The sequence below is a fragment of the Halichoerus grypus genome, chromosome 4 (assembly GCF_964656455.1).
Source record: "Halichoerus grypus chromosome 4, mHalGry1.hap1.1, whole genome shotgun sequence".
Lineage (NCBI taxonomy): Eukaryota > Metazoa > Chordata > Mammalia > Carnivora > Phocidae > Halichoerus > Halichoerus grypus.
Genome location: NC_135715.1, coordinates 89,587,584 through 89,609,239, shown reverse-complemented (window position 1 = coordinate 89,609,239; position 21,656 = coordinate 89,587,584). Strand labels below are relative to the sequence as shown.

Sequence of the window (21,656 nt, the reverse complement as noted above, 5' to 3'; positions counted from 1 at the left end):
ATCTAGAAGATTATTCACAGTTTGGGAGCTTCATGTAACAATTTCCCTGATTGTCTTTTAATATATATTTCGAGCACATTTTATTGACATAGATAGATTCAATTTTAAGTCATTGTGACAGGAAATGAATCCCATATCTTCCATAATTAAAAAAATATTTTATTTATCTAAGTATTTTTGGATTGGTGCAGAAGGTGGGATGATGTCATGGAGCATTAAACTCAGCGAACAAAGACTTGTATTCCCTGGGTATCATTTTCCCGTTTGTAAAAAGAGAGGTCTTAAAGTTTTGGCAAAGTTATGGAGCTAAAGGAAATCTCACACACTGCTAATGGGGGAAGGGGTGTGAATTGCTAACATCATTTTATAGAGCAACTGGAGAGACCTACTAAAGCTGAAGATAAGCATTCCTTATGACCCGGAAATTCTACTCCTAAGTACGTATTTGAGAAATGCTAAGGGACAGGTACAAGAGTGTATAGTTTATGTTGAGGGGGGAAAAAAAAAAAAAAAAAAAAAACCTCTGGAGGGGTGTCTGGTGCCTCAGTCAGTTTGGCCTTTGACTCTTGATTTTGGTTCAGGTCATGATCTCAGGGTCTTGAGCTCCAGCCCCACATAGGGCCCCATACTGGGCATGAGGCCTGCTTAAGAGTCTCTCTTTCCCTCTGCTCTCCTCCCCTAAAAAGAAAGAAAGGGGAAAAAAAAAAAAACTGGACATAATCTATAGATTCATAAGTAGTAAAATTAATGAATACATTGTGGCATATTTATAAAATGAAATATGATACAGCAGTTAAAATGAAAGAATTAGCACTATATGTATCCAAATGCATAAATTCAAAAACTATGATGTTGAGTAAACTGCAGATGTAAACTGAAACAGTATGATACCATTTATATATTGATTAAAGACAACCAAAGTGATACCATATATCATTTAGGGATGTAAATATGTGTGGTAAATGTATAAAAACATGATGTATAAGAATGAAAAAGAAAGTGTTTACTTCTAGGTATGGTAGGAGATAAATGGGATCAGGCAAGAATGCAAAAGCAACTTAAATTATATTTGTACTATTTTATTTCTTCTAAAACATGTCTAAGTGTTAAAGAACATACAAAGCTGGATAATGGTGCATATTTTTTCTAGACTCTCTAGTATGATTAAACTAGCCACATAGGTATTTTTAAACCTGAAATGCTCAAAGGCCACAGATGGGTGGCAGCCGCTTGGGGCCCTCAGTAGAAGGAAAGGCAGGCCTGATCAGCTTGACTTGGAACACCAGGCCCCTCCTTACTCAGACCCCTGCCAACTGGGCAGCTTTTTGGATCATCCGAAGCTTTGATCTGTTGTGATTCACCATCTCCTGGGCATGGCCCTTCTTCCACAGGTAAAGGCCATGCTGGAGAAGTCTTCTGGTTGCCCAAGAATCTAGTAGCTAACATAATGATTTTCAGTTAGAAGCTTATAGACGAGGTGCACTGGGGTGGCTTAGTTGGTTGCCTTTGGCTCAGGTCATGATCTCTGGGCCTTGGAATTGAGCCCCACCTCCCTGCTCACCAGGGAGTCTGCTTCTCTGACTTCCTCTTCCTCTCTTCCCCTCTCCCCCCCCTCTGCCCACCGCTTAGTCCCTGCTGGTGCTCTCTTTCTTTCTTTCTCAAATAAATAAATAAAATCTTTAAAAAAAAAAAAAAAAAGCTTACAGACAAGAGGGTCATTGTAAGTTACAGATGAAAGGCCCCTCAGAATTCTTTTTTTCTCTAATAAAATAATGGTGTTACAAAACCAATTGTCATTCAACTACCTTTTAGTATTCCAATGCAGTGAGTACAGCTCTAACCCAAACCACAAAGTTAACCTCAGGATTCATGCAGAAGCTGCATGAAACCCAACTCAGTCAAGACCAAAGGTTGTTGTCAAGAATCTATAGTGTGAAATAAGTCTGCCTGGGCATTGATGCTGCAGGGGGGTGGGGGTGGGGGGGGAGAAGAGGAGACATCAACTTCCTCTGAAGTGATTCTACCCCTAATTTGATTGTAAGCTTCACATAGGATAAATCATTATGGTCCCTCATTTTGTTAAGGTTTGACAGCTCTCTGACAGCTTCCAATAAAAACAAAATAAATTGATATGGTAAAGCAGGAGCGTCCCCAGATGTAAACTAGAAGCCAAAGACAGAACCAGAGTTTCCAATAGGAAGCTTCTAGGAAGAAACCAGAACTACTCTTTACCCCCTTTTAAAATTTAAATCCTTCCATGGGAGGGGGAGGGGGAGGGGGGAGGCGGGCTCAGATCGCCAATCTTTGGAGCCAACCAGGACCCCCACCCTGACTCGCATCATTTATCATTGAGAGACCTAATTTGTCTCTCCCTCTCTCGGGAACCTAGAGCCCTGGACACCTTGCAGTACTGGCCCCAAGCTACGTGCCAACAGCGAGGATGGAGGCGTGGATGTGGTCGCCCTGAAAGTGCGAACGACTGGAGCGGGGCGCAGGGTCGAAGAGCAGGGACGCGGATGTAACGTTAAACAGCTAAATCAGAAATCCAAATATCAATACCCGTCGGCCTTCCACAGTAGGAAACAAACACGGTGGAAAAAATCGCGCATCACTCAATAATTCAAGTCTTCCCTCTCCTCTAAAAAAAAAAAAAAGAAAGAAAGAAAGAAAGAAAGAAAGAAAGAAAAAAAAAGAAAAAGAAAAAAAGAAAAAAAAAGGCATCTCGTTAGCTCGTTGCCAAGCTTTCCATGGGAAATTCTCTCTTGCTGATGCGTCTGTCTTCCAACTCCTTGGGCAGCAATGTTCTTGGAAAACCTGGTTGAAATGTCAGGGCTTCTTCGCAGTCCCCCGAGCGGGGGCGGGGCGGGAGGCAGAAGAGGGGTGGAGAGGGGAGGGGAGCGAGACGCGCCCACGCGAGAGGGACCCCAGCCCCTGGGCTGTGGGAGCGCACGGGGGCCTGGAGCCAGGGCGCCCGAGCGCGCCGAGGACCCGCCCAGGCCGCTCTTATAGGAGAGCGCGGGGCGGGCCTGGCCGGGGGCGGCGCCGCGCGCCCAGCTCGCCTATAAGGAGCGGCCGGCCGGGGTGCGGATTCCAGCGCCGGCGGCCGAGGTGCAGTGGCAGTCAGCCCGGCTCGGAGCCTGGTGTTGCAGCGGGGTTTGAATTTGCACCTTTAAGGAGCGGGGAGAGGAGGAAGAGGCGGGCGAGGAGGGCGAGTACAGCAAGCGGCAGTTGCGGGGACCGTAGCTTCAGCCGCAGCTCCGAGGCAGAGCCCGCTACGCTTTCGGGGGAGCGTCTGGACACGGGATGGAGTGAAGCCGCGAGTGCCTCTCCTAGGGGGGGTGGGAGGGGTCAGGCGGTGCCGAGGAGAGAGGGAGAGAGAGAGAGAGAGAAAGAAGAAGCCGCGGCTGGCGCCTGCGAATTTGGGATTCGATCGGGAGGGACCGCTTACTCGGGGGAAATGGATTCTGTACCAAGGCTGACCAGCGTTTTCACTTTGCTGTTCTCCGGCTTGTGGCATTTAGGATTAACAGCGACAAATTGTGAGTACCAGGAGCTGGGGGCGGGTAGGTGAGGTGGGAAACGCTAGCGTTGGGGAGAGACACTCAACTGTCCAAGCATGTACAATTGTGTCTGCTCTGGGCAGAGGAGAAGGGGGAAGATGCTGATTGGTGTGGTTCTATCACTCAAACCATCCCAAAAGTTAGCAGAGCTTGGATGAGCCAGCCCCGCTGAATTTCCTGCCCTTCTCCCCGAATCGCAAAGTTCGGGGAGAAGGGAAGGTTCTCTTCCTTGAGCCTCATGCCGGGTCCGCGTTCTATGCCTGCCTGGTCTCAGCCACAGCTTTTCCGGAGAAGGGCCCCAGGTTCAGATTGCATGCACTGAGGGCTGAGCTTCCAGAGAGAGAGAGATGCTCCCAGGCACCAGACTCGGTGACAGTGGCTTGTCTCTGAATGCGGCTGCCTGGGATTTGCAATATGCCCAGTACCTCACTAGACATGGCTTTCAGCTCTCCCCTAGGCAGAAGGCTCCAGTTGGGGTATCTTGCAACCAATAGGCATGGGTTTAATAGGATTGGGAGTTTTGGCCTAAGAGTCATGGCCCAATGTAGTCAAACCACAAGATCAATGGCTGCCCCTGTTACAGGAGGAAGGGCTTTGATGCACACTCCACCCCCAAAATCTTTGTGCCAAAGAACACATAATGAGTATGCACTAAGTGTTCACTCTGTCGTCCAAGCTCTAACCTCAGCAAGTGCAGGGCATTTAATTTAATAGGCAGGAAGGCTGGACACCTGGGGATCTGCCACCTGCACTGTGTATTTAAAGAACCCAGTTCGTCAAAGTTGAATAAATCGCTAGAGCCATCAGAGGTTCAAGCTCAATTGCTCAGCTGCCTCTCTAGGCAGAGAGAGGGAAGTTTTTCCAGCTTGGAAACTCCTAAATGAGAAAGAACGCAATTAAGCCATCTGTGTTGTTTCCAAAGATGGTTTTTCAAGGTTCCTTGAGTTTCTGGGCTTGCTCCTCTGTCTGCTAACCCCACCAGGAACCTCAGAAATGCTTAACTGTATTGGAACATAACATCACTCTTAGAGAAAGATAGGAAGACTACTTTGTACTTGGGAGTCCCTTTACATTACTCCCCACCCTCTTAGGTTCTCTTGAGTAAGAGATACTCAACCCAGAGTTGCACCTCAAGGGAAGACAATTAGGCAAATGTTGTTTAGTGAAAATGGTTCAAAGCACAACCAGTGTTTCTGTGATTGGAAGTTTTGGGGTTTCAGAATCTATAGTTAGTGGTAATGCCTTATAAAGATTTTATTAAAGTTTCTATTCTAAAGGAGCGCTGAAGAGGTCAACCTTTCTAAAAGGGAGAAGCCAGAGGGACTTAGGGTAGAAATCATTTCAGAGAATAGGTAGGAAAAGGTTAGAATCTGATGCTTCTTTTCTCTTCCTCCTCCTCTCCTCTCTTCCCTCCTCCTCCTCCTCCTCCTCCTCTCTCTTCTTTTAAGTGAAATTGTTCCCATGGTGCTTTAGAAAAACATCTAAGTGTTTTAGTTAGAGGAAGTTAGACAGGTGCTGAGCTAGCCTCTCTACCTCCTAAAACACTAGAGGTCAGTATTGTCCTAATGATGCAAAGGTGTAGCAGTGAAAAAGCTGTTTTTCCTTTAGCACATTTACCTATCTGGAAATAGTGAATATTTTGAAGATCCACAAAGGTGGGGCGAGGAATAAGGGTAAAATAGATAGAACATATTCTATAGGAATATGGTTGGGACTTCCTTATGTAGCACCATTTCTTAAGAGCAAGGAAAAAAAATGTAGAATGTCAATTTCTGTAAATTAATTGAATTATGGTTAATATGTTGTAATAATGCTCATAAAACCTAAATGGCGTGGATTTAAGGATCATGCTTATCATTACTGATGCAGCAATAAAGCTAATTCTCAATATTTAAAATGAAACTTTGTGATAATGAGCTTTAGTATTTCATCAGTGACAGTTTAATTTCCTTATTTCCAATCAACATTTCAATTGAATGCACGCTACTTGCTAAATATTTTGGTGTCCATGTTCTTAAAGAATAATGATAAATGTTTTTTATTATGCTGAACAAAATGTATTAATTCAATAGCATGGCAGCAGAAAATTACTTCTCAACTCAATTTATCTTGGTGGTCTTCAGAACCTGTAATGCAGAGCCTCTAAGGGAAAAACATTAGCATTCCACAATTCGTCCAGACTTCAATTGCCCACATACTTTATCCATTAAATTTAGGACTTTGATTTACTATTTATCTACAATCCATTGATGTTTATATGTATGTATTGAGGAAGAGAAATCTCCTTTCAAATAGTCAGTTTGTATAAGTATACAGATTATTTGGAGAATTTTTTTCACCAAGAAGATTTTTATTTTTTGAGGTAACATTTTATGTCATTTGTGAAAGTATCCCTAAACATGGTTTATTTACCCAAGATGCTCCATGAACTTTTTCAGCCTGTGAACTTTGTTCAAATAAAAACAACTTTTAATTGTTTGTATTATTCTAATAATAATATGTTGTTATTACTATTGTTGCATGTAGAATGTATATGTGTGTATGTTTAATTTTCTTATACTTTGACCAAAACTTGGGCATTTGTCTGCAAGAGAGAAATAAATGCTTACCCAATTATAGATTTGATAAGTTTTTAATTAAACAAAATTAAAATAAAGGCAGGTTAGAAGGCCAGCTACAGAATAGATATTATGAATCTGTGCAGAGAACATAATTATCAACCAGTAATAAAAACTCTGGAAATTCCCCCATTCCAGATTTTCAGGATATTAAGTAGCTACAGCATTTCCTTTGGGTTTACCCTGAGGGAATTAGTTAATTTCGAATGTGGCTATGATAGGCCAGTGTTAAATGAAAAACCATTTTACATATAATATCAACTCCTTTGACACAAGAAGAAACGATGTGACTTGATAGTTGGTTCAAGTGAAACCAGGAGTTTGAAATGCTGACGGGTTTTAGCCCTGGTTATGCTACAGCTAACATGTCAAATGTCCATGCAGTTATACAACTTTGCCGTGCTCACAGGCTTGGGTATAAAACAGCAGTTGAGATATGTGTCTTCTCCCAAACAGAACAGCAGCTTGGTATTTTACTGAGGAGATTCTTCAAATATTAGGTATGATAATGCAAGATAATGACTATGATAATGCAAGAAATTGCATTCAGAAGATAAGAGCAATGCACGGGATACTTACAGGGTCACTCTTCACTTTATTTTTGCCAATAATCAGATGTTATGTGATTATGACTGTCTTAATTTTGACCCAGTCAGTAAGTCACTTTGATCTCCAAGCATCTTAACTGTTTGGTGCTACATATCAGGTTCACAGAGATAACAGCCTTGAGAAAGAAATCAAAAACTCTTTATTCTATGATGATGCCTTTCATCACAGACAGAACCTCATGTAAAATATATGAGGATGTCAATCATATTCATAAACATCTTTAAATAAAGAGATGCGATATACCTTGAGTCATCTGAAGCTTATGCACAAACCCAATCAATAGGTAATATTATAAATAAACAAATATCAGGCTGACTTTTTTCAGCAGGAAAATGTTTGCAGTATACTTTTGTGGCAATTACAGTCAGCAGAAGTGAAGGAAGCACTATAATGCTCATTTGAAGAGAGTCCTAAAGATTTTCCCATGGTTGAATGGGCTTATCTTTGACAATCCATGTGAATTCTCTTTCCCTTCAATCCCTCATAACCCCCATCTCCAAACCAGATTTCCACTATTGGAACATGTAAATGAAAAACTAGAAGAACAATGTCCACACCAGGGACAGAATTATGAGAAAATTACTTTCCATTAGAATAACCTCACTCCAGCCCCTATTCTCATTCAAATGAATGACTGTCTTCTAAGTTGAAGGTTTCTTTTTTTCCCCCTGCTCTTCCCAATTGCCTCTTCTTTCTTTAGTAGGACCCAGTTTCCTTACCTACATCGCTTTAGTTTTCAGTGCTCATTTGTTACAAAACAAAGTATTGTGATATCATTTGAAATGTTCCTAAAAGCTTTAGTTGCTGATCCAAAGCCCTTTAGTTTGCATGCCAGAACTTTGCTGAAATATGGCTTGTATATACAAAGCTAATTATCCTCACTGGTTAGGAAGGTGGGAAGAGGGTCTACTTGCCACAGGATCATTATATAGTAGTCATTCATTCAACGGAACTTTGGTTTGAAGATTCAGTGTACTAATTTGGAGCTAGTAATGGCATTTTTAATACATAAGGGAAGCTGTCTTCATTCATCAAAATTCTGACACTTTCTGGAAAGTGTCCTTGTGTAGGTTATCGACTTATCCTAATGATCGTGGTGTATTAATTGAAGGAGTTGGATCAAATGGTTATTAAGGTCCTTTCTAGTCCTAATGTATTTTTGTCTTTACTGATGTTACTACTTACTGGTCATTCCATTTGGATACTTCTGGGATGGTTGTACTCAAAATTGTTAAGCAATTATATTTAGAATAACAACATAATAGGGCCTTAATTCCTACTAACTGCTGTGCACTTTGTATCTCTCACTTCATATGCCGTGTGCACATAATTTGGCAAGGCAGTACAGCTAGGTAGACTTTATTAAATTCAGTTTACAGATGAGTAAATTTAAGGTTAATAGAAGTTAATAATTTTCCTAGGATCATAAAGCTATGCAAAAAAAAAAAAAAAAAAAAAAAAGATCAGGATCTGGACCTCTATCTCCAAAGATCAGAGTCTGCAAGATATGAAATTAATTCCCATGCATTCAGTTGGGGGCTGTGTGTGAGCTGGCAAGTTGCCTTGGGATCCCTATGGTTAGTCTGTTTAGCTCTATCCATAGCAAAGGGCAGGGAGGTAGCAGTTTCCACCAGAGCCAACTCCTGAGTTATAGCTTACCAAAAAAAAGGAATGTAGATTTAATACAAGATGCCTAATATCACAATGGTCAACAGTAAGAGGCCTCATATCTGGGTGAGCACCAGATGCTTTAATTTCCTTTTACAAGTTTCAGTAAAAAACTGGATAGGGGAAGGACATAGCCTTGATAAAGACTTGTGACCACACACACACACACACACACACACTACCATGAAAGCTACCTCTGTTGGCATCATGTCTTCTAAGTCTCTAGGTGTCAGACCAAATGTATTAATTAAATAATAGGTATGAGCTCCTTCTCCCTGCACAGGGCTGCTCCTAATCTGGCCCTGTCTACTGCTCTAAATTGCATGTCTGCCATTCCTGTCCTGTCCCCTAATTTCCATTTAGGGAACTCCACATTCTACAAACAAGCCATGCTATCCTCAATCTCCCTTGCATTTATTTGCGTATGTTATCTGCTTGATCTAGTTACCCTTTTCCAATTTTTACACACCCTCACTTTCTCCCAGGTACACACACACACACACACACACACACACAGAGGCTTTCCCCACACTGGGCCAAATGGCCCTATGTATGGCTTAGTATATTTCCATAGCACTTGCTTAGAATCCGTGTCTCCCCAAGTAGTTGCAAAGCTCCTTGATTATCATATTTCATTTCAATGTCTATATTCAACACATAAAACGGGGTGAATGAATGGATGAGAGAATCAGTGAATGGTTTCTAATTAAGAATTTTCATTTCTAAGCAAAAAAATATATTTCTATGGCCCTGTTGCTAGAGTCTTTTTAAATTTATTTGGTTTATTTTGTTTTTAACTGGCGAGTATTACTTATTATTGTTTTGGAAATGCTAAGAAGATCTGAGCTCAGTACCAAGTTTGAGCTAATTTTATTAACTTGCTTTTGCAATTTTAACGAACATTGCCTATATAGGTGAAAATACAAAAATATATAGCTATAAAAATCTTTCTTCATAGCCCCGAGTTCAGTATAAAAAGGAAAAGTCTGAATGCTTTTTAATAGGGTGTTAGTAGTAAATTACTGGAAAGATTGTATTTTATTGCAAACCGACAACATGACCTCGATAACACTGTCCTGAGCCTCTGATATCCTCTCTCTAAGCTGTGGTTGGAAGATTTAAGTGTTAATAGTTTGTGTGTGTTACTCATTTGAAAAATTTATTAAAGAAATATGTCCCACCTGAAGGCTCTCTTTCCTAAACTCAAGTTTTTCTAGAAATAGGAGAAATAAAGATAAATAAGAAGATACAGTCCATGATCTTAAGGAACTTTGAACATGGACATCCAGAAAAATAAATCTTTAATCATGTCAATGTGATAAATGCTGTAACATAGATAAGCACCAGGTATAACATGAGGCACCAAATGAGCATCTCAGACTGGCTGGGGCATCAAGGCAGGCTCATGGAGGGAAGTGAGATAGAAGGTGGGACTTGAACAAAGTCAGACTTCACTGGAGAAATGGGGGGAGGTTCTCACAGGCTTTTTGTGTGAAGGCTTAAGGGTGAGATGTGTTGTAGTGACTACTTGCGGGAGCAGCTTATAGGCAGAGATTTAGAAAAAGAAATGAGAGAATTTGGTAAGCGGGGGTGGAGGGTCTTATTTTTACTGTTCAAGCTATGAAGCTTCATTGAAGGATTTTGTATATGTAATTAGATAATACAGAATCAGATATTTGTTTAAAAAATCACCATGTGAAGGATAGACCGGCCCGGGCCAACACTAGCAGTGAGAAAAACTAGTTAAGAGCTTATCACAATAACTCAGGTGATAATAAATAAGAGCCTGAAGAAGGAAGTTTCAGAATCTGCAAAGGTCACAAAGAACCAGAAAGAAAATAATGGCCAAGTACATTGAAAACATAGGGTTATATAAACTAGTAAATTCACAGAAGGCACAGATTTGTGGTTAACATGTATTCCATAGCTGCTCCCATTGTTTTTGACAAATGAGAGCTGTAGATGCTAGAAAAGGTGCTCTGTTCTCTGAAATGAAGTTCTTCTCTGGGAATACCAAATAACCATATTCTCAGAGCAGTACATTTCATATTTGCATGACACTATATAGCATATGCTGTCTGTATCCATCATTCTGATGCATCTTCTAGTCTGTAAATTATGCCGATTTTTGTCAGCAGAGTGAGAACTAGTCATTAAGAAATGAGTAATTAAACCTCAGTGTTTCTGTTCTTGATCCCCTTCTAACTGGGGATCATTCCTACTATCAGTGGTTGCTCTTTGGAAAGAGAAACAAGGGGAAGTTGTGTGTGCCACGTTGATCTGCTATCATTGGTAATTGATTTGCCGGCATAAATTCCATGTCTCTACATTTCTAATTGCTTTTGTGCATATTCTTGGGGGTTGATTAATGCCATCTGTTCACTGGATCAGCTGAATTGATTGAATTTTAGAGGATGACAACAGTAATGTTGAAGATAGGGAAAAAAAAATGAAAGGGAAATGCCAAAACACACTCATGATGTATATTATTTTTAACTATCCACCTTTGGAAATAGAAATATCCCTTTGAAGACAGTCCAAGGCAAATAGCAGTTTAAAGACATTCGCCTAACAGACAGATGCTTGTAGGTGTTAGTCTAGGCCACTGTTTGCTGAATATACACGTTCAGCTCTCTCCCTCTGCACCCCCTGCCCAGTCCCTCTCTCCCTCCCTCTGGCTTACCCTTCCTCCCTTTCCCACTCCTCTCTCTGTCATGTGGCCGTGTATTTTTGGTATTACCACTGGCTCTTCCCTGAGCTCATGATTGTGTTCAGATGTGAGAGGAGGGGAGGAAAAAAAAAAAGAAGTCTGTTGGATTTAAGTGTTTCCTTGCTATAAACTACGTGGGCACAGTCACCAAATGTGAAGCCTCCCATCAAAGCCTATTCTAAGGGTAGGCCTGACAGGGATCTGCCACCCACAGGACACTTGGGAAAGCCCACTTGATTCCAACACCCCCTACCCATCTGTCCCCAAACAACTCTTTCGCCAACTCCATCAGTGCCCTGAATCTGTAAATATGGGGGAAAGCCTTTCAATGCATAGAGCTAAGCCTTAAGACACAAAGTCCCACTGGGAGAGAAAATATTGTGATGTATATCCATGCTGAACTGTTCTTGACTGAGAGGAACAGACTTTTTCCACAAAACAAAACAAACAAAAAGTTAATGGAAGAGAAGGTGCTGGGTATCTGAAGGAGACGAAGAGAATGTTCTGAGTGGGGAAGGGCAAAGAATAGGGATGTTCAAGGTGTCTAAGACAAGTGTTGCCAACTTCCTGATTTTACCGAAGACCCTGCATAATCCAAGCAGGTGGGCGATGGGGTGGTGGTGAAGGAGAACGGAAAGGGTGTAGGTCACAGAGTTCTGGGTTGATTTAATTCTCACTCAGTGAACCTTTCCTATGGATATTCACATGGACCTTGTAGAGTTAACATGAGGATAACATGAATTACTCTGTATAGAATGTACATGGTGTGGGAATTAATAGTTAAACCTGTTACAATTGCTAATGAACCTCAACACGGATTCTCTCAAAATCAGTTATAATACAAATTAGGGCAAAGACGTTTCCATTCTCAAGCAAAGGTAGAAGAGCTCACTCTCCCTTCATCTGGGTGAGCAGACAGCTGAGTGATTGATTGCCCAGGCAAATAGAATCTTGTTCTCATTTTAATTCCAATGTCAAGAGGACTGTGGGCAGAATCCGTCTCCACCTGACAGAAACATGACTGTCTGGATTCTTCACTCGATTCCTGAGCTCTGTCAGAGTATGACCACTGTTTCTGGGCTGTAGTAGTGAACCTGCTCGCTGAAAAGCTCACAAAGGGAACCCCATAAGAGAGTGGAACTGGGGTGTTCATCTAGAAAATTAAGGAGCACATCTCCAGAAAAGTGAGCAGACCCTTGCAGATAATGTCAACATTATAGGAGAAGTGTCCTTGATCAGACCTTGAGAAAAAACTGTGAACCTGGGCAGAGTCTGTGTGAAGTGTTCCCAGTGTCTGAAGCAGGAGGCTCAGACAGGAGTTTGGGAGAAAGTTCCTCTCCTGCACCGCTGAATCCTGCATTGGGTGGATAAATAATAGACATGCTCTTGTTAATGTTGAGTTAAAAATCAGGTGCTGGGGGCACCTGGGTGGCTCAGTTGGTTAAGCGACTGCCTTCGGCTCAGGTCATGATCCTGGAGTCCCAGGATCGAGTCCCGCATCGGGTTCCCTGCTCAGCAGGGAGTCTGCTTCTCCCTCTGACCCTCCCCCCTCTCATGTGCTCTCTCTCTCAAATAAATAAATAAAATCTTTAAAAAAAAAAAATCAGGTGCTGGTACAATGGTTGGGGTATTATAAGTTCTTCTTCCATTTTCAAGTGAATCATTCATTCATTCATTGATTCAAAAAATAGCAGCCTTTCCTGTTCCCAGATCTTTTCTCTCTGCTTCCTTGTCTTCAGTGTTTCTTCCCCTTTGTCCCAACTCGCCTGCTTCCTGATGCTCCTTCCTTTTCTTTCTCTTTGTCCCCATCCCTCCCTTTTTCTACTCTTTTCCTCTTCTCTATCTCTGCCTCTCTTTCTTCACTCCGCCTGTCTCAATCAACATTTACTAAATGACTCCTTTTTATGTGTTATAGCCGATGCTAACACTTTTCAAACTTTTCCATTGAAGTGCTGCTCCCCGGAAAAAAATAAAAAATAAACAGTGCAGGAAAACCCAGGGAATTCTCGATTCCCCCTCAAGTAGCCACTGAAGCATGTAATTTCTTGAATTTGTGTCTTAAGCTCTCAAACACATTTGCATTCTGCTCTGCATTATAGCCATGTTTATATTACGATAAAAAATAACTTCCCAAGACCTCCAATTAAAAATTGATGGGCAAAGTTGATTCACTTAACCCATGGCAGAGGGCCACATACACCCGGAGGCTCAGGTCTGAGCTTTTGAGCTCTCTCTGCCTGCATATGCCTTCCAGGGTTCCTATGTGAAGGAGAATAGCTCCCCTGTCTCTCACCTTGGAACAACAGCAGCTTCATTTGCTATCAACTGTGACCGGTCTGTGAGCTGCACATTACGATTAATCGATAATGGGAGGTGAGAAGGGATTTTCAGTTCACAGGAGGAAAGGAAACCCACAAGCCTACGAAGTGAATGGAAATGGAGCTGTTTGGAGGGGCTGTGGGCAAGCAGTCTGCTTAGCCCCCTCCAGGTCTGGGCCGCACCCCCTGCAGTCACCGGGCAATGTTCTGCCACACACATGGGGTTTACCTTTGAGTGAATGAGCTCTGCCAGGTGACAGGATTGGGGTCAACAGGGGCAGATTCTTTCTGATTGGAGACAGGCTGAGCTTACCAGGATATTAAAAGAGAGATTAATGCCTCTCATTCTGCAACAATCAGGAACCTTTTGACACAATCAAAAGAAATGAATCCAGCAGATTGGAATGTTGGAACACTGGAGATTAGAGATAAAGTGAAGTAATGTGTTTCTTCATTGGCAGGGTTTCCAAACCTCCACCCAGTGCCAGGGGTGGTACCTGATGAGGGCTTGTTCTATTCCTAACCACAGCCATCGTCCTCTCCATTATAGACTGAGGATGTGCTGGCTTGGATGGTCAGGTTATTTAACCAAGATCAGATAGCTACGAGGCGGTCTCCCTGGGATTATAGTCCATGTTTCCCTGACTGCAAAGTCTGTACTTGCTTTCATTCTGCTTGCTGTTCCCTTGAACCCAAAGCTGAGCCTGAGCCATCCTTGAACTCAAGTTGATGCTCAGCCTTGCAGAGCAAGCCTTCTCTCTGATCCAGGGTGAGAAAACCCTTGTCAGGCTAGACCTACAGATTCCTCCCAATCTGCAGGTCATTTTTTCCTAACTTTGCGGGCCATCCTTTCCCCTACATCTAGAAATACCTGTGGCAAACAGCTCCTGTACATCTAACCATTTGTAAAAATTGATTGAATTACTCATTAAAGCTTGTGCCATCAACTCTCTGTGGCGGGTTTAACAAGTGCATACCCAGTACCATTATTCTTTGCCACAGACTAGGTGCGATGATGAGCATCTGCCCTGCTGTTCTTGTAATGTCTGCTTGAAGAAGAGGACCAGCCCTTGTGTGAACTTCCTTTTATCACAAGCTGTGTGGACAGCCAGTCCAGGTAGCGGTTTGCTTTATTCTCCAGCTCTCCTGCACTTGTCCCTTCGATCTGGGCTATTGCTTGGCTCGGCTGTGAGGTGTGACTTTGTGTGTCTCCTTTGTCCTCTTTTTCAGCTATTTTCTTGTCTCAGTGCAAAGTAACTCATCTGATGGCCAGCACCCTCGAAGTCTTGCCTCTTTTCCTCTATCAGTGGCTGTCCGGAAAAGAAACAGAGAATCCCGAAATAACTCACTTGGAGGCAATTCATAGATGCTGTGTTCCAGCTCTCAGAAAGAATCAGTGTTTCAAAGAATAAGGCCTTAAATATTAAAACTTATTTCAGGAACAGGAGTTTTTGGCTTCCAAAATGAATTCTTACATAGACTTTCTGGATGCAAAAGAAATGACAGATTGCTGTTTGGGGGAAATGGGGCGAGGAGGTAGAGAATTCCACTGCTCAGTCTACTCTGATTCTTCATAGACGTACCATGTGAATGAAGCCTCAGCCTTAACTGCAGGAATCTCTAAGTTTGTAATTGTATACAGATGTGATTAGGCATAGGACAATTTTGAAGAAGAGGGGGAAGTGCCCTCCACGGTAGCCAACATTGGGCTGGAGTGCCAGCAGCAGATCCGCCCTGGGCGTTCACCACTTGCATCTGCTTGCAACAGTCAATGATCTGCTTTTGAGGTTATGAAATATTTTAAATATTATCTCTGCCCAGGTGCCTATTTTTAACCCCTTGAAAATTTATTTTTGTCCTGATGCTATTTTATAGAGGTCTTAGGACAAGGGAACCTTACTGGCATTTACAGATTGGAAAAGAGAGTAGCTTATCCAGGACGTGTCTCTTCATTTTGATCTCCTCAGTGAACAGTCAGTAGCTCTTCTTATTAAAATATATATATAATTTTGTCAGGGCCCTTGAATTATCCACCTCCACCCCAGATATTCCCTGGGGACCTTCTCAAAAGAAGGGATTTCATGTTAGCCATACAGCAAGCAAATAGTAAATAACTACTTGCTAGATCGAATTAAACATAGACACTTCACGTGAGACCCAAGTGCAGACAGCAAGCCTGGATGAGGGACAGGAATAGAGGCAGACCCCTGAATGTGGCCCTCAGTTCACCGTGTGTTGATAAAGGCACAGTCTCATGCCTCTGCCTCTTAACTTTTGTGAGAAAAATAGACCTTCGGTCTCCACCGGTGAGGCCTTCTCAGTGTGCTCCCTAATGTTAATTAATGTGGCTAGGAGTGGTAAAGGTACACAAATTAAATAAAATTGTTGCATGTCTGGATTCAGCCTTGGTTCCTGATTCTGGTTAGATTCTTAATTGTAATCACACGCTTGTGTGTTTGCTTACAGGTCCATGCATTAGAAAATCACATTGCATTTAGATCTGCACTGTATTTATATAGGAAAATAAAACCCCTAGTGAACTCCAAATGCTCTTGCTCTGCATGCTTAATAGAATTTAATATAATAAATAATTTAAGATAATATATATGCATACACATATGTATTATATATTTGAGTTTCCCTTCATGGTTAATACACCAGGTAGAGTTTTACGTGTGTATACACTCTATGCGAACTGCCTATTCTGGCAAATGTCAAAATTTATTATCCCCCAAGGTCAATATTGACTTGGGTGTCACCTTTGTGAATATTCACTTCTGTAGATAATGAATTGAAATGGGCATTTGGATGGAAATTAATATCTATTTATTTTCTGAAATCGAGTATGTTTTGCCACAAAGGTGGATAAATGCTGGAGGGAGGCATGCAGACATGTTCCACTGTAGCTGTTCTGTTTCAGGACAGTGTTCAAGTAAGCATCCTTTGCATTCCAATTTACTGTGGTTATTTATTTTTTTTTTTTTTTATATAGTTCTTTCACATGGTTCCTTTACCTAATGGACAGAATGCAAATCTTCAAATATATTCAGCTTGACATTTCGGTAACAGAATCGGGAGATAATGATACTTGAGCATATGGATAAGTATACATGGGATTAATGAACCCCTTGGCCTTGGAATTCATTTAGGCCAAGATACTATTACCTGAGAAACACAAAGCTCCTTCAACAATGATCTAATTAAATGAAGAATACAGGAAGAGACATAAAATTACAAAGGGGTTCTTTTGGTTTTGAGATATTGAGTTTTTGTCTTGAAATAACCTTATGAGACATCATGTGATTTGAAGCCTGTGTGTGTGTGTGTGTGTGTGTGTGTGTGAAGTTCTTGCTTCTATATTAACAAAAGTTAGTACCACATGTTTTGGCACCTTTTAACTATATCAAACCAGGGTAATATTCTTACTAAAATTGTGAGTCTACAATAGAAATATTTCCTGTTGTTCTTGTCATCACTGTTTTATCAATTTGGGGTGTTGAGCTACCAAATACACACACACATACACACACACACTGTTTTATCAGTTTGGGGTGTTGAGCTACCAAATACACACACACATACACACACACACGCAGATTGATGTTCTAACTTAGTAAGAACTGATAAGGCCCTTAGATGAAAGTATAATTGTGACAGGTGCTGTGTGCTGCCTTATATGCATGGAATCTAGATATGCTTTTCTGTACAAATATTCACCCACATCATATTCCTGATTTTGTCCTTTATAAACAAGATGGATTAGTTTAGCTGTCATGTCAGCAAATCTTTTCCTGCCGTTAATGGTTTGATAGAAGATCTGGACTTAGGAAAGAATATCATAATTAAACACAGACCGTGGCTTAGTAGTCAAGGGAATAAACCACTGTGAAAATTCATTAGTAAAGTTAATCCAAGAAACACTGGAGCAAGTGAAACATAATCAATCTCAGGGGAGAATGTATAACTTTATTGATGTTCTCAGCCTTCTTGATACATTGTTTGGGGTAAAGATTTCTATGTTTTCTGTATAAATATCAATTTTATTGGAAAATTCAATTTGACTTATTGGGTTCCTATAGCTAAGTGTTTTGTGGCTTCATTGGGGAAGTGATGTCATTTTGTATATGGAGAAATAAAAATACCTCACTTGGTGTCCAATGAAACTCTCATTTTACACACCTTCCAATTCTCGTTCCAGATTAGAAATCAAAGGCAAGATGACACCTCTGCTTTTTTTTGTGCTAGGGAAATTTAATTCCTAGAAGAAGCCAAAGACATTGGGAGGTTCCTTTGTCATTGTTTACATGTGCTTTTGCACACATGCCTGTATGAGACACATAAGTGCTCAATGTCAATTAGTTTAGTTTATGCTTCTCTTTTAAAAAAAAAAAAATCATCCTGGTTGTGTGAGATCAGTAGTTCTCAATTGGAAGTGGTTTTGCCTCAGGAAACATTTATCAATGTCTGGAGATGTTTTCAGCTGCCCCATCTTGAGTCTTGCTATTGCATCTAGTGGGTAGAGGAGTGGGGATGTTAGTAAGCATGCAACAATGCACAGGAATGTACCCCACAACAGATAAGCAGATAAATATCTAGCCCAAAATGTCATGATAGCAGAAGTCTGAGAAACTGTTTAGATCTGTCAGTTATTTATGGAACATCATGTGTTAATTGAAAAGACAACACACACACACACACACACACACACACACACACACACACACACACACACACACTAAGCCTTTCTTCTAACATCTAGCTCTTAGAATCCTTAGAATAGAAGACGAAATATCCTGGTCCTGATTTCTCCACTTACTGGCTGTATGATTTTGTGCTCATCCTTCCACATTTTTCCCAAATAAGGGTAATGATATCTGCCCTATCTGCTATTGTAAATAACAAATGAGATAAGTAGTGTCTTTGGAGAAGCTGCAAATGCATATTTTTGATATATTGATATTTAGTATAATTTTAACATTTATTTATTTATTTATTTATTTATTTTAGTTTTTGGAGAAATAATGGTCTGGCCGTACTGTCCTGGTAGGCCTTAGATAAACAAATGCTAATAGGGGGAGATATAGGCACAATGTGAATAGGGATGAAGGGGACGTATCCTGGACTGGGAATGGCAAGATAAATTTCACACCATTTTTCTAATTACCTTGTGGTTCAATTTTAACTCTTATCTTGAAAGTCATCTGGTCATGCCCCCTTAGTCACAGTGCCATGGTGCTGTCATGCAGTAGTGAAAATCTCTTTCATAGCAAAAGATTTTCTAATTTTTTGTCTTTTTTTTTTTCTTTTTATAGCACCCCCCCTCTGGCACGCATATATATTTGGGGAGTTCTGGGAACAAACAGAACGTTCCAAAGTGGTCTATGGAGGTGCTTCCTGACACTCAGGAAAGGCAATGAACCAGTCTATTCAGACGACATTTTCTACTTCATCTAGCAACTCAGAGATCAGTTAGATAAGGATTCTGGGTTTGATTGCTTATCTGCTCCGATCAAATCTTCAATTTTTAAAAAGCAATTAAAGCAGATATACAGTATTTAATTTGCCTTCTCAATGGACATGGGATGATTGGCCTCGGCTTCTACTGGATGTCTGCTTTTTGAAAAAGGTTTGTTATAAAAGTCAGAAAATGCAGAATTGGCAAAGAGACCTTTGAAGTTATCTAATCCAGCCGTAACCTGTATAACCTACGTAGATCTCCACATTCCCTATGAGCGTTCCAGACAGTTGGCGATTCCATCATACTTCTTTCATAGGACAGCTCATTTTCCTCTCACAAAATTGTAATTAATAGGGCATCCTTTCTTCAAGCCTACCTCCATGCACCACCAAACCACTGCCCTTAGCTCTGCTCACTGGGGCATCTCAAACCAAGTGCCCTCCCTCTTCATCATGATTTTTCTGCAAATCCATAAGGATGGCATCTCCATTTGTCGTGGTCTTCTAATCTCTTCTTTTCCTTTATTTTTCCTACAGCATGTTTCCCCCTCCTTGCACTTCCCACCATCATGTTCCCTTATTCTGTACATATTCTACTTTGACAACGCTATATTTAAAATATAATGTCTAGGGGGAAAATATAATGTCCAGAATAGAATGTAGTCGTTCCTCCAGACTTGTCTTACTGATCTGTGGGAGCCACAGTGTGATGGCCATTAGGAAACTTGGATCTCAGAGGAGATTCAGAAAGATTTGACAACAACATAAGGCTTTCAGTTGAAAATGAATCAAGCTAACAAGCACCAGATAGCTGTGTTGTCTAAAGGCCATCAGTGTCTTTTCTTTCTCCCTCTCACTGCTTTCACTTAATTTGCCCTCCATTGATATAAATGGTTCTCTTCACTCTGTTCAAGGATATCTTGCAAAAGTTTTTCTTAGTGGTTCCTCCTAAATTGAGTAAACTAGAAACTCTCATCTTAACCTCTATCTTCAGAGATCTCCACAGTCCAGTTCTCAACCTCTCTTATCTGGACTTCATTACTATTTCTTTCCTTTAAACCCTTAAAGCCTATACAATATATATTACGTTTTTATGTCGTCTCTGTTTATAGTACTAGTAGCTACCATGATTGACTGCTTACTGTGTGCCAGGCCTTGTCATTAACATGCATCCCCACTAATCGGCCCCACTACCCTTATATGGTTAACGTTTGCTGAGAAACTTACAGTTTAGAGAGGGCTGAGTAATCTACCCAAGTCCATACAACCATTAAGCAGTTGACCTGAAATCCAGCGCTGGTCTGTGATTCTGAAGCACTATATTCTTTACACTGAGAAGAGAATTTTAGACCCTTGGTAGGAGCTGAGGTCCTAACAGGTTCTCAATATATTCTGACTGCAGGAAATCACATTCTGGTTACTGGAAGAAATTACACTCTTCCCCCCCCCCCCAATTTTTGGAGTACAGTTCCAAACTATGAACTAATTTTAGCTTTTAGTGAAGAAACACATTCAACTTCTGAGTATAAACCATGGCTACTTCGGCAGTGGAAGACAGAGAGTCCCACCAGCCTCAGGTTCTGCTCTTCCAAGGCCATGTTTATGGAGATGGTGTCTGTATTGGCCCCTAGGCAGTAGCCCCCTCTGTGATTTTACTCTTGCTTAAATTTTTCATAAAGCCCTATGGTTGTTCCTATCTTCTCTACTGTCATGATTCTGGATGCTGTGAAATGATCACAGCATTTTGGGGGACACATATCACTCAGGGTGACCTCATCTCTGAACCCAAGCTTTTCAACTGTAGCTTTAGCTCCATTCACACCACAGAAGGAAGCAGTGATAATGAAGAAATACACACACTGACACACACACATCAGTTTGTTTCCTGGAGAACCAATTCATACAAAGGTTAAGAAATGCACATTATTTTAATATTAAAGAAAATACAGATATGTTCTGGAGTAGGATATAAAATATCATGGAATTTTCAAATGAAACCTCAGATCTCAAACATGTCTCTGGCTTTAAAATGTGTATCCAGTCAAGGTTTATCAGTTCACCCTTCTCTGATTTCTGGACTCCTTAGGAAAAAACTTGGTAGAGTTTCCCTGAGTCCATTTCTCTGGGCCAACATTAAGCCTTTCAGCTTGGGCTTCAGTTGAAAATGTCTTTCTTGAAACACTGTTTTCCCTCCTTTAAGACAGAGTTAGTAGATTGTGTTTACATTCTGTCACAAAAGAATGACATTATAGTTGTGTGTGACTGATTTCTCCTCACCTTCTGATAAAAAGGCACTGTGTGGGTAATGATAATATTAATACTCACTTTTTATTCTAATATCCATTTTTATTTTTTTATTATTTTTTAATTTTTAAAAATATTTTATTTATTTGAGAGAGAGAGAGAGGAAGAGAGCTTGAGTGGGGTGGGGGGTAGGGCAGAGGGAGAGGGAGAAGCAAACCCCTCGCTGAGCAGGGACCCCAACTCTGGCTCAATCCCAGGACCCTGGGATCATGACTTGAGCCAAAGGCAGAAACTTAACCAACTGAGCCACTCAGGTGCCCCTCTATTACCAATTTTTAAACATATCTCCATTACTGGCTTTATGTGTTAGGAAAGAAAGTGGAACAAAGTGATATTGACAGAAAGCCCATATTTCTGCCCCCGCTCCCCACCCATCCCAACCTCCTCACAGAAAGTCTGGCAGGGACTCTGC

The 21,656-nt window shown here is 41.1% G+C and overlaps 1 protein-coding gene across 2 annotated transcripts in view; it reads left to right on the top strand.

Annotated features, from left to right (window-relative positions):
* Positions 1 to 3,091: 3,091 nt before the first annotated feature.
* The window catches only part of CNTNAP5 (contactin associated protein family member 5), a 791,720-nt gene continuing 773,155 nt past the window's right edge, over positions 3,092 to 21,656 (top strand). For both annotated transcript variants that reach the window (XM_078070660.1, XM_078070661.1), the window contains exon 1: positions 3,092 to 3,539. In XM_078070660.1, coding sequence (XP_077926786.1) covers positions 3,458 to 3,539 — 82 coding nt within the window. In that variant the 5' untranslated portion in view covers positions 3,092 to 3,457. The remainder of the gene's footprint in view (positions 3,540 to 21,656) is intronic.